The sequence below is a fragment of the Panthera pardus genome, unplaced genomic scaffold (genome assembly GCF_024362965.1).
Source record: "Panthera pardus isolate Hobbes unplaced genomic scaffold, ASM2436296v1 HiC_scaffold_6, whole genome shotgun sequence".
Lineage (NCBI taxonomy): Eukaryota > Metazoa > Chordata > Mammalia > Carnivora > Felidae > Panthera > Panthera pardus.
Genome location: NW_026526991.1, coordinates 83,083,353 through 83,097,446, shown reverse-complemented (window position 1 = coordinate 83,097,446; position 14,094 = coordinate 83,083,353). Strand labels below are relative to the sequence as shown.

Here is a 14,094-nt window from a genome sequence, read left to right as displayed (position 1 = left end):
TCATGCCTAACTTCAAGGTGGTGAAGAGTGTAATCATCCCGTATGTTCAGGAAAGGCAGGATAACAGGAAATATGAACTCTAGTGAAGCTACCAAGCTACCTAAGCTTTTTTTTTTTTTTTTAAGCTTTAAGTTTGTTTGTTTTTTTTTAAAGCTATAGGATTGATCAAAGATCATTTCTTTAAGTGACGAATTTTTAAAGAGAAAATTATTTGTGGGGTGCCTGGGTGGCTCAGTCGGTTGAGCACTGACTTCAGCTCAGGTCATGATCTCACAGTTTGTGGGTTTGAGCCCCACATCGGGCTCTGTGCTGACAGCTCAGAGCCTGGAGCCTGTTTCGGATTCTGTGTCTCCCTCTCTTTCTCTCAGCCCCTCCCCTGCTCGCACTTTATCTCTCTCTCTCTCTCAAAAATAAAATGAACATAAAAAAATCTTTTTAAAAGAGCAAATCATTTCCCACCTCTCCAAAATGTCAGCTATATACAAGTTTCTGGGTTCTCCTCCCCTATTCCTTTTCATTTTGACATGCTTGTAATCATACTCTAAATACTAGTCTTTGTATTTAGATCATCATGTCATATCCATTTTCTATATTGCTAAAGAATCTTTATAATCTTTTATTCTGGTGTAATATTTAAAGTGGAATTTTTCAATTAAATTTATTCTTAGAATATCTAATAAATCCCTATTCTGATTTCAAGTTCGTATTCAATCTAATTCTTAACCCTGTTTAAAGAAAATAAACCAATAAAACAATGCATGTCGTGTCTTAGCACTTGTAGGAAAACCTGCTACTTCTGGACCTTCCTAAAATGCAGATTGTTTATGGCCAAACTTAAAAGCCACTCAGTTCTGAAAAATTCTAAAGACACAGTTAATTCTAACATAAAAAGTAAGTGGCTTGAAAATCCCAGAAATAGAAAAGAGCAGAAAACAACTAAAGGAGTAGGATTAGTAAATTGCCCAAATATGTTATTATATCTAAAGATGTCCAATTTTAAGAGAGGAGTACAGCAATTTAAGAAAATCAATTTTACTTTCTAAAATTCCACCTTATAAAACCAACAGGTGAGAAAGTAATGTAAGATAATCCTTCAGTTAGTGAAAGTATTTACTACAAATTTCCATTTAATGACAAGTTCCCTTAAGTGAGTTGGAAATAAAATACACAAAAATTAAATTTGTTTCAAAGCTGTTCAGGCATATCCCTAGAATAAAAAGGAGCAATTCCTGTGCTGAATTTTAGGATGTGGAAACAACAGGCTCAATTATGAATAGTGACTATAAATAAAAGGCAAGAAGAAAATATATACATTCAAAACTGAGCCACTGGCAAGAAACCAGCTTTCAGACAATTTCTTAGTTGTTAAGGAAAAAAATCTTGAGAATGCTTCAAGGGAATCTAATAACATTTTTTACATAAAGAAAATGTATACATTTAAAAAATGTGTCCTACCATTTGTACTTCAGTATCACCTTGTTCCTCAACTTTTGTTTCTTCCTCATAAACTGATACAGACTCACATTCTTGTTGCTTATACTCTTCTTGGAGCTCTTTGCTGATTTCTGCTTCTCCCTTCTGAACTTCATCTTTGACAAAGTGAGTTACTGTGGCAGTATGTCCTTGTAATGATGCTGAAACAGGGCGCAGTGGTGTGGCATGGTCATAGTGAGTATGCAGGAGTCGTATAGCAATGCCACTTGTTGCTAAAATCCTTGGAATTTCAAATCTAATTTGTGTTTCAGAGAATCTGACACTTCTATACCTGTTAATGATTTTAACAAAAAGGTGAGACTGTAGAAAACGAAGTCTGCTGAGAATCTATACCTAAGCAAGATTTCTCTCCACTTTAATTTTGCCACAGGTTTGAGTCCCAACCCATGCCTGCTTGCTTGCTTTGCAATTTGGACCCAGTTGCTAGTGTTATCCTTCTCAAAAACACTCTCTTGGGATGTATGACCCCATACTCTTCTCTTCCATCTCAGGCAGGTCCTTCTTTGTTTCCCCTGTATGGCTTTCTTCCTGTCCCTTAAATGTTGATATTATATTACTCAGTTCTCTATCCAGGCCCTCTTTCTTTCTCCCTCTACATATTCTCCTTGGATCTTATTTTGATGGCTTCAATCATTACTTATGTAATCTGGCATTTCTAACATGAGTTCTATGTGTCTTGGGATGGGGTAGTGGGACAGAAGAGGGATCCCTGAATCGGCTTTAAGAGGCCCAAAAATGCCCTTATCTATGATGTGTATGTAATAAAGTTTGTAAGAGTCTATGACTCCCAAAAAGTTAAGAACTACTGATCTATGATAATGACTCCCCAAAATAGATCAACTCAGATTTTTTCAGTGCCTTCAGACAGTTGCACTTGGATATTTCACAAGTACTTCAAACTCAACAGACCCAACATTAAACTCGTCATGCCTGCAGCCCCCCTCATTATCATCAAATAAAACAAAACTTGTTTCTGCCTCCACTATTCACTATCTTAGTAAAAAGACACCATCTAATTCTCTTCTAATTCTCTTCTTAAATCTGGACAGTTAATAGAGGGCTATTCATTTTACTTCTTTAAAAATTATACAGAGTAATTTCTATAGGCAACACATTTTATAATGAAAAGGGTTATATTAATACACTGTCTCATTAGATTTAAACCAGAGTATTTTACAGCAAATGTAACTTGGAAAGTATTTTGTCCATTCCTGTTACTAAATATCAAAATTAAAGTCCAATTCTTTCCACTATCATATGACTAGCCTTTTCAGAGCTGGGACCAGAACCTAGGCCTCCTAACTTTTACTTTGCAATTTTTTTCCCCTAGAACTCACTGCCATACTAACTCAATTAATTTGAACTGTTGAAGATTAAATAGCAGAAGTAATTATAAATTTATCATTATCACTCTCATTTCTCAGAAAGATGTTATTACCTGTAAATAAGTGGGGAAACATCACTTAAATATATATATATAATATAAATATATTTTATTTTTATAATTAAATAAAATTTATATAATTTATATAATTATACATCATATATTTAATTATATATAATATATACAATTATTTATATAATTTATATAATTAAATATAATTTATATATATATATGTATTTTTTAAGTATTATTTAAAAAGTTCACAAAGATTTTCAAAGTTTTAGATTGCCATGTAGAAAGCACCTACCACCCTATGTGGGGTGTGAATTAAGTGGGTAAAGAAAAGGGGAAGACATTTATCTATTCAGCATTTGTTTGTACTAAACATCATGCTATGATTTTTATATTAATATTTAACCTTCAACCCAATCCTATTAAGTTAAGTAATATAATCATCAGTTGACCATTGATATAATGAAGCTCCAGAAGGCTAAGTAACTTGCCTCAGGTAAATAAATGGCAGTTCTGTGATTCAAACTCCAGCTGGCTGACTTCCTAACATAGGTTTTATCCATGTATACCACACTATTATGCAAAAGACATATGCCTGGTCATCATGATGTGACTCCCAATGTCTTTTGACCTACAGTATCACCCATGGGAATACCTTGGATTCTTCTTGAGGTTTGCCCACACATATACAGTAACATTTTCATCTTGAATGACTTTTTCCATATTTCCACTATCCAGATCTGCTAATGTACTAGCTTGCTGTAACAGAAAAAGAAAACATAAAAGATTAGAGGCCTCATAAATTATGCAACTTACAAGAGTCATTTCATTACTTAGGTGTTAGATTCCCTTTATTACTTAAAAGAGTAATCTGGGTAAAAATATCAAACTAACAAAAAATTGCTTTAAAAAATTTTCTGAATGATACAAGTGAACTTCAGTGATACAAATGTGCTTCACCTTTGCACTCAGTTTCCCTTACAGTCTCTAAGGATTAAAATTGCTCCTATATTCCCAGGATTACTGTTAAAATTTTAGCATTATCATGATTACCATGAACCCTTTTCAATTTTAGCATTATCATGATTTTTCATCTTAACTATACACCTGCTTCTTTATCTGTACCTTATTAAAATGTAGATCATGCTACTGCAAAAGCTAGTTCATTTCTGAACATTATCAAATTTAGAAAACAAAATTTCCAGTTTATGAAATCCAAATGAGTCATGTTTCATTAGTCTGACACTTGATGTCCAACATTAAATGCACAATTTAAGGATGTTCTTAAGAATGTTTGATAAAAACAAATAGAGCTTGTTGCATGTTAGCTCTCTTAAATGCCTCAAATAAGTCAATACTGTATGTGTATAGCTGCCATATTGTAAAACCTTAGAAGTACTGGAGATTGAATATATTGTTAATTTTTAAAAAGTCATTGATCCCCCACACTTTTTTCCTTAAAAGGTGACATTACCTTTTGAAGTATCCGGAATAGCTGTCTTGTAGAACACTGTGAATTTATCTGATTGTTTCCTCATGGTATTGTTTAACTTGCTTTTCTATCCCCTTTATTTTTTGTAACTTTTTTGAAAGTTAGGTGTGTACATAGGCTTAGTTATTTTTGGCAAGAAGGCATTGGACCTTATGTTGTGTTCTTCATGTTGCATCCTATCAGGAGCTCTATGATGTCCCACTATTAACAATGTGGACTTGATCACTTGGTTAAGGTGTAAGTACCCATATTCTCCCAGTTACAAAGTATACTTTTCCCCAATCAATAAATAATCTGTGGCCTAATACTTTGGCACTAGGAGAATCAGGTGTTCAACAACTTTTCACCTAATTATCTAGGTGAAAATGATCCTTATCATTTATTACAATCGGGGACTGAAAAATGGTGACTTTCTAACTTACAATTCCTTCTACATTTATCAGATGGCATTCTTCTGTAAAGAACTCTTCGTTCCCCCTACTCCACTGTCCCCCTTCCTTTTTGGAGTTATCACTTTAGACCCATGGATTTTTCTTTATTTAATGTGTTATAATCAATTATGATTATTCTTTCTGATATTCAAATTATTGCAAATTTGACCAGTGAAAGCTTCTTTAGGCTAGTTCTATGCCTTTGGATATGACTCCAATAGTGTGTATTTATTTGCTTTCTAGCACAAGATAATTCAATCTCATCTTTCACTGTCCTTGCTCCAGACCCGGAATCAGCTGTTTACCCCAGTTAGACTTGGTTCCATCTTAAGGATTAAAAAGAAATCTGCTTCATACTGATATCTCCACTTCAAATTTAACATTACAGTATTTTTTTCCTAATCTTTTATGTACTGTTTTTCTCTTAAAATAATCTTGATTACTAATAATTTTAATATACTTCCTGTTTTTCTTACAAATCAAAGAGTTGCAAAATTATATGAATATTACTAACAATAAATTTAGTGAAGTTTAAGCCTTCTTTGCATTTCTTTTTGTAGTTAGAACATATGCTACCAACACTATACAGAGGACTATGTTCTAGACCAAAATAAACCAAAATAACCACAAACTATGTGTGACCTTAAGGCTGTTTTCTGATTAGAGGACAAAATAAAACAAAAACGGCTATAGAAGACATTCATGGGATAGTAGCCAAAATTTAAATATGGACTGGATATTAGAGTATGGAATTATTACTTCCTAAGGTATAATAATGATTTTACAGTTATTTCGATATTATTTTTAGCGATAAGATAATTGGGAAAAATAGAGTGACTACCAATAATTATAATTGTTTTCAACTCATTTATCTAGAGTAGTGAATATCTAACATACAATGTTTAGCGAATTTATTTTCATAGTGATCCCACTAAACCTTAGCAAGTATAAGAAAAAAACTGGACTTTAACTACATTGATAATGCTTTTTTTTTTTCTTTAGAAATATTTATGGTTGGGGGCACCTGGGTGGCTCAGCTGGTTGGGCATCTGACCCTTGGTTTCAGCTCAGGTCATTATCTCACGTCACAGCTCATGGGTTCAAGCCCCGCATCACAGCGTGCAGCCTGCTGAGGATCTCTCTCTCCCTCTCTCTTTGCCCCTCCCCGGCTTGCTTTCTTCTCCCTCTCTCTCAAAAAATAAACATAAATAAAAATTTGGAAAAAAGAAGTATTTATGGTTGTTAGATCCGGATAAATGTATGTGCCTATTATTCTACTGACTTTTCCATAGCCTTTTAATTAAAAAAGGATACTAGATGTTTTATTATGTAGCATAAAGTTTTCATTCTTATAAAAGTTAATCATAAGTTATGAGTAAAATAATCACACTTACTCTGAGAAGTCGTTCTGTGGCTACATTGAACTTAAGATGGAGGAGCTCCTGCAGCTCTAGAATTGATCCTTGGTATTGTATTATAGCTTTATCTTCCAAATCATATGATGGCGTTTGCAATAAAAGTAATCTCAATTTCTCAATTAACTATAAAGTAAAATGTAAAGTAAAAATTTACTCTAAAAATAAACTTCTGACAAATAGTCAAAGAAAAAGTGAAAAGGCAATGTTCTATCACTTTAGAATTGACGAACACATCATATCATCAGTAAAACATAAAAATCCTTTCTTGTGTTAATTGTATTATTTAAGATCATGGAAAAATAAAAATATTTCCTCCAGATACTCCTTTATAAAAATTCTCAACTATTGGCAAGTTATGGAGGAGGCATAGTTTGGATGCTGAAGACAATGGAACAATAGAAATAGTGATATAACAATAATGAGGAGGAGGGGCACCTAGGTGGCTCAATCAGACAAGTGCCCAACTTCGGCTCAGGTCATGATCTCACTCACAGTTTGTGAGTTCGAGCCCCAAGTCCGGCTCTGTGTTGACAGCTCAGAGCCTGGAGCCTGCTTCAGATTCTGTGTGTGTCTCTCTCTGGGCCCCTCCCCCACTTGCTCTCTGTTTCTCTCAAAAATAAACATTAAAAAAATTTAAAACAAGCAAATAAACAATAATGAGAAGGAGAATGAGACGAAGGTGGAAGAGCAGATAGTTACTAATATGTACTGAATATTTATATAGGTGCCCACGGCAGGCCACCCCCAAATGTAGCACAATGGCATATTGATCATTTTGAATTGAAGCTACATGAGAAGCAACCAGTGTAAAGACACTTGCACCCTCCTCTGTCTCCTGAAAGCAGGAAACAAATCTCCCGTATGAAAATACCTTCCCTGTACTAAGAAGTAAAAAGACCAGAGATAGGAACTTTAAACTCAAGAAAACTGTAGAAATAAACCTTGTTACCTTTTTTTTTTTTTTTTTTTTACTAATCTACCACATCAGACCAAACTCCACTTAGAATTCCTTACTAACTAAAGCTCACAAACACCTATTTTCCTTATCTTGTAAATTCCTCACAAATCGATTGTCTAAAATGTATAAAAACTGCCTGCCTTGGTCATTTCTTTGGGTTTCAATTTCATTATTGGGTCTCCATGCACGTCTCATGTATACTGAATTCTCAGTCCAGCTGAAAGCTTGAAGGATAGAAGAATTTCCCCTCTCCTACACTTACTATGTGCCAGGAACTGTTCTAAATGTTTATGTTTTAATTCATTCTATCTTCATCATAACTCTATCAGGTAGATACTGTTATTATGCCTATTTTTATAGATAAGGAAACTAAGGCAGTCTGATTCCATTGGTAAGGAGTTTGAAAGACCCCACTCCTTCCTAACAGCAAGTGAAAAGCTCAACAGACTGAAAAATCAACAACTCTTCTTCGATCAACAAGAAGGGAGGAGACTGGGCAAACGCCTGATCTCAAGACTGGAAAGACCTATAAGTGAACAGAGGGAGTTAGCTTACCATGGTATATTCAGGAACAAAAGCCACTGCAGAAACCAGTGCCAGATAAGAACATCTGAAACTGCAAATGACAAATTACTGAAGGCTTAGTGTGGACAGCTCTTGAGAGTTAAAAACTCCAGGAGAGCACAGCCATGGAAGGAGGAGAGCCCACAATATTGTGAGACTTACCTCCAAATGCTCCACCAGGTTCTCACAATAAATATGGGAGCAGAATCCCCTCCTACTTCCAGCAGAGGGAAGGGAAAAGGAACGGTTTTGAAATATACCAGAATACTCTATCCTTAACAAGGCCTGATCTTAGGGGAAACTAATTAACTAGAGCCTAAGTTTTGGGACTTTTATCAAAGCCTCACTCACCTGGGGGAAAGGAAATAACTCCGGCTAGCACTAGCCATCCCCTCCCACCTGAGGGGAATAAAATAAATTAAAAACACTTGTGAAGTTCACCATGCAGAGATACAGGCTTATTAACAGACCGAGACCTAATTGCAGGACTATAGGATTCTTCTCCTCCCCAGCCCCACCTCACAGCCATATTACTAAAGCCCTATTTATACGACTTCCTTTCACTCAGTACATCATGTCCAGCTATCAGGAGAAAATTACAAGTCATACCAAAAGGCAAAAACCACTATTTGAAAAGACAAAGCAAGCATTAGAACCACACATGGCAGGGATATTGAATTATCCGACCAGGAATTCAAAACACCTATGATTGATATGCTAAGGGCTCTACTGGATAAAGCAGACAGCATGCATAAATAGATGGGCAACGTAAAGCAGAGAGATAGAAATCCTAAGAAAGAACCAAATAGAAATGGATGAATGCCTTTGGTGGGCTTATTAGTAGACTGGACTTAGCAAAGGAAAGAATCTCTGAGCTAGAGGACATAACAATAGAATCTTTGAAAACTAAAGTCAAAGAAAACAAAAAGTAAAAAAAAAAAATTTTTTTTTAAATAGAACAAAGTATCCAAGGACTGTGGGACAACTACAAAAGGTATAGCATGCATGTAAAGGGAATACCAGAAGGAGAAAAGAGGGAGAAAGGAACAGAAGAAATATTTGAAATAACAATTTCCCTAAATGAATATCAGATGCTAAACCACAGGTTCAGGGAGTTTGGAGAACACCAAACAGGATAAATGCCCTAGAAAACTACACTTAGGCATAGTATTTTCAAACTACAGAAAATCAAAGATAAGAAATCCCGACAGAAGCCAGAGGAAACAACACCTTACCTTAAGAGAAACAAAATTACGAATTACATTTAACTTCCCAGAAATCATCTAATCAAGAAGAGAGTGGAGATATTTAAAGTGTTGAGAGAAATTGAGGCACAGCATGACCAAGGAACAACTAACTAATAAGTGGCAGGATTTAGTTTTGAACACTGACACAGATAATACCTAGAAATTTTCTCAATTAAGAGAGGTGGCATTGTGGTGGAGGGCAGTATGGACTTAAGCCAGCATGCAGGGCTTCGATCCTAGCCACTTCCTACTAGCAGTGTGGACTTGGGTAAGTTATATAACATCTTTGTACCTCTGTGCATCACTATGCCCTCTTCATTTGTAAAATGAGAATACTGGTGCCTACCTCCTAGGGTTATTATAAGAATTCAGCAAGTAACTATTTCTAAAGCCTGGAATAGTAAGTATTATATAAGAGCTTGCCAAATAAATACATTTGATAATTTGGAACTTAGTGTTTACCGTGGGGTCACTGCTATCCAATTCTTTCTGTTCCTCAAGTGCTGCCCTCTTTAGTTTCCTATTGCTATGATCATCCTCCTCTCCTATTTTGTTTTACCTGCCCTTTCCTCATTTTCTGTACTATTTCTTCCTTCTATTTCTGTAACCCACTCTCATAATAGGAAGATTTCACTTCCAGCTCATCACTAGTGAACTCCAGTGCTACCTCCCACTCTCCCAGCTATTGCAGAGCACTGGCTTCCTGGGCCAGCAGCATGCCATGGCAGCCGGCAGAGAGGATGTGCAATGGCAAGAACCCTGTACAATGAATTCACTGGTGTCCAAATATCTCACAGTGGACAGGAGGCTTGGGAGCTGCTGGAAAGTCAGAGTAAGCCCTATTTAAAGTCTCTTAGGAGACTCTAAGCAAGTCACAGTTTTTCTCTCTACATATGTAAAATGGATCTCATACGCTTGCCCACATCAAATTAGGCAATGCATGTTATGAGCTTAATGGTCTGGAGTTACTCCATCTTCATAACAACATGCTGAAGAAGTAAACCCCAGTGACAAGCAGCACAAGAATGTGGTGAGGAATTGCAACAAAAAGCATTAGAATAGGACCAAGTGCAGTGAATTCCTTCCAGTTCCTACTACTATGTAAGTGTGCCTAGTATGGGTTTCTTTCTATGCATCCTAATGGGATTTGTTGGGTTTCTTGAATCTGAGGGTTTGTATCTTTCCTCAATTCTGGAAAGATGTCAGCCATTTTCTCTTTGAATACTGTCATTCCCTTCTGGTACCCTTTTTTGATGCATTTTAGCCCCTTTTACTCTATCATACATACCCATTAACTGCTCATTAATATTTTCCATCTCTTTATCTCTTTCTGTGTGCTATATTTTGGTAAATTCTTCCAATACAACTTCTGATTCACTTGTGATTAAGAATTCTCAGTAGAGACATTTTTGTTTCCCTTCAATAAGCTAAAGATGAGCCAAACAAGTTCTTATCATCTCCCTTTGCAGAGCAGGTATTTCCCCTATCATCCACAATAACTTTTTGAGGCTCCCAGCCATACATGGAGTTTCTGATCCAACTTGCCACCTTGCATGGACCCTAGGCTTTGCTTCCTGATGGTCCTTTAAACCAATGCTAACCCAAGACTTAACAGAAAAAGAAGCCTCTTGGAAAGTGGTGTCTCTGGGAAGCCACTCACTTTGAGATTTGCCCACTTTTCTGAATTGTTTTATGGCCTCCAAGATTTTCCCTTACTTTCTTTTGAAATAGGCAATGAACTTAAATATCATTAAAACATTATTTTTTTAGCATTTTTAAGTGCATCATAAAGTGCTAGTTCCTCAGGGTAGCCTATCCATCCTATTTGCAGAACTAGAAGGTAGGATATTCTTCTTCATCTTTGTTCTTTCATGCCTAGAAGAGTAGGTGCCTGGCACATAGTTGACATAGAAAAGTATGTGTAGTGAATCACCAAATAGTGGAAAATTTCAACTCAAGATAAAATCATGCACTTTCCCTCCAAGTTATCTACATAAAAGGATGCAACTTGATTTTTTTTCCCCTGCTTAGATTAGACACATAATGTTTCACATTTATGCTATACAGACCTTATCTAAGGTGGCAAAGATAAAAAATAAAAATGGGAGTTGTAAAAACAAAAAAAAAGAGAAAGGTTAAATATTTTTCTCGATATCTAAACACGCAGTAGTGTTATTAATTGGCAAATACAAATATATATTTGTTTAATTTATTTCTATTTTGGAGTCGATACCAGACAATTTGTAACTTAAACAACTTAAAATTACAGAGTAATACTCTAGGACATACATTTAGCACTAATTTACTCTTCGCGATCACTTCCTCTAAAGTCTCATTTGTTTCCTCTTTCCACAGACTAATGAAAGTATTAATTTCTGGGGATACTGAAGGATCAGGACTTCCATCACATTGAATGTAGTGATTCCACTGTGGAATAAAAATGTTGGAAGGGTCACAATGATGAAAATGCAAAGATTAAATAACTTTTTTCCAAGTATCAGTTCTCATAATCTAGTTTTCCCAATTTACGTAAAAAAAATTATGACTTTAACTGCCTACTTGAGATATCTCTATAATAACCAAATTCTCTATATCAAAATAATTTATAAGCCTCACTAGTTCAAATAGCAATTCTAGTAATTGTCATATTTTTAAAAAACAGTATTTATGAGTTGGTTTTGTTTTGCTTTCGTCTCTAAACATATAGCTCCTGTATTTACAAAAGCCAACACTTGGGCTAATATCTACTTACCAAATTATTACTGTTTTTTGTGTTTTTTTTTTTTCCAAATTATTACTAATTGTTAATCACCACTGTCATTTTAGTATGAGTACTTCCATTCATTTTGCAGTCTATGAAACTTCTACGCTTGTAATCATATTGTACTTTGCTTAAAATTATAGTGTAATCATCTTTTGCCATATTATTATAGTTTTTTTCTTTTTCTCCTTATAATAACCTTTATTTTTTTCCAAAGTTACATTGTTTTGAGCAATGCTAGATTGACTTAAGCTCAAAGTTTTCTGTTTTAATTCAGAATAATTTCTTCAGTATAGATTCCCCCAAAATTAAATCAGAGTCAAAAGATACAAAAATTTCAAGGGTCTTATTATTGACAATAGTTTTCTACAAAGGTATGTGAATTTACTTTGCTACATGCAATATGACAGATTTGTCAAATTAGAGATGTTTTACAGACAAATTAAAAATCTGAGGGGATTAAAAAGGATATCAGAGTATAATTTCCTCTTGTGGCACACACAAACACACAAAATCAGTTTTACCTGAGAAAGCAATCTAGTATCTTGTTTCAACTTCTCTGCTTCAGGAAAACACTCCTCTAATAAATAAAGTTCTTCAAGTTCTTCATTCCTCCTTTCTAGATCCTGTTGCATGGGGATACATTGGTGGGCTCTTTAATTTTAGCTTTATGTTTCACAGGTAGCATCTAAACTTTATTCGGCAAAATACTGAGTTTCAAAATGAACACTAAAATTAGTTTCAATGTAACTGGTATTTCCAAAAGGTTTCCTCTGAAACAGAGGTTTGCAAGTTATCTGCAGACACCTGGTGGGTCCCCAAGACTCTTCAGGGATCTGTGAGGTCAAATATGTCTTCATAATTATACTGAAACAGTATCTGCCTCTTTTGCAGTGTATACATTTACACTAATGGTGCAAAATGGTCTAAAATTGCTGGTGTCTCAGCACAAATCAAGGCACAAGCTATACTAGGAGTCATATTCTTTGGGGTTTGCGGGTAGTAAACAGCCATTTTCATATAAGAGTGACCTGAGGAAGTGAAAATTATTAATTTTGTTAAGTGTCAACCCTTCAGCATAAGTCTTTTGATTGTTCTATGTGCATAAAGCGAGAAGTATGCATAAAGCGTTCTGCCATGTTTCAAAGGACAAAGCTGTCTTGAGAAACCACTGCTTGCACGATTATTTGAGTATTTTGGCAGACACTCTCAAAAATGAATGCACTGAGTATGTCACTTTCAGGAAAGAATTAAAAGTATTTGTTACCAATAATAAAATTCAAGCTTTCAAATAAAAATTCAAATTAAACAAAAAAACTTGTATCGACCACTGTGAGCTTGACATTTTCTCAATCCTTAAAAACCTTTCTGATTTGATTGGGGAAGACATCAATGCATGTGATTTTTGGTAACTAATAATAAAAACGTGTCAACATTTGGAAGGAAATTATTCAGTAAATCAAGTTTTTCTAAGCAACCAATGTATGATATTTTAAAATCATACATGGATACAAGATCAATTTAAAGTGTAAGACAGATCAATGTTTTAGTATAACACTCTGAAAACTTCATTGATATGATTTCACATTCCATATTAAGAAACTATGACTTACTGAGTTTTGGTATAGAATCAAAAAGAATATCCACAATTACCTGAAAGGCTATTACAATATTACCCTTTTCCAACTATGATTCTGTGTGAGGCCAGATTTTCTTTATGCACTTTGATAAAAACTCATTGTAACAGACAGAATACTGAATAGATATGAGAATCTAGCAGTCTTTTGTTAGGTCTGACATCAAAGAGACTTTAAAAATATAAACAATGCCACTTATTTCTCTAATTTAAAACATATAGAATGTGTGGTGATGAATGTTAACTAGACTTACTGGAATAATCATTTCACAATATATACAAACATTGAATCACCATGTTTATACCTGAAACTAATACAATGTTATATGTCAATTATAACTCAATAATATATAATTATATGTACAATAATTTTCTTCCTTAAAATATGTTAATATATTTACTTATTTTTATTAATGTTTATTTTATATAATATTTAATGTCTATTAATATGATGTGTCTTAAAATTTCTCAGTTTGAGTTTCTAATGTGGTAAATATTGAGAAATATGACCCACATAAATAAATTTCCTTGGGGGGCCTTCAATTTTTAACAGTTATGAGGCTTGTCGAGATCAGAACTACTGATATGAAAAATCCTGGTAATTCTGGTAAAAAAGAGAAGTAAAACTAAAATATGAGAGGTAGAATTTGAGTTTTGGGGGAGGAAGCCCTGTTTAATTATCTATAAAACAGATCAA

At 34.5% G+C, this 14,094-nt stretch overlaps 1 protein-coding gene across 9 annotated transcripts in view; it reads right to left on the bottom strand.

Annotated features, from left to right (window-relative positions):
* Positions 1 to 14,094, bottom strand: part of DNAI7 (dynein axonemal intermediate chain 7) — a 76,570-nt gene that overhangs the window by 34,860 nt on the left and 27,616 nt on the right. For 8 of the 9 annotated variants that reach the window (XM_019452234.2, XM_019452241.2, XM_019452242.2 and 5 more), the window contains 5 exons: positions 12,286 to 12,387; positions 11,290 to 11,427; positions 6,208 to 6,354; positions 3,546 to 3,649; positions 1,456 to 1,765 (listed from right to left, as the gene is read on the bottom strand). In XM_019452234.2, the coding sequence (XP_019307779.1) occupies positions 1,456 to 1,765; positions 3,546 to 3,649; positions 6,208 to 6,354; positions 11,290 to 11,427; positions 12,286 to 12,387 (801 nt within the window). The remainder of the gene's footprint in view (positions 1 to 1,455; positions 1,766 to 3,545; positions 3,650 to 6,207; positions 6,355 to 11,289; positions 11,428 to 12,285; positions 12,388 to 14,094) is intronic. The other variant, XM_019452237.2, reaches the window with a different exon arrangement.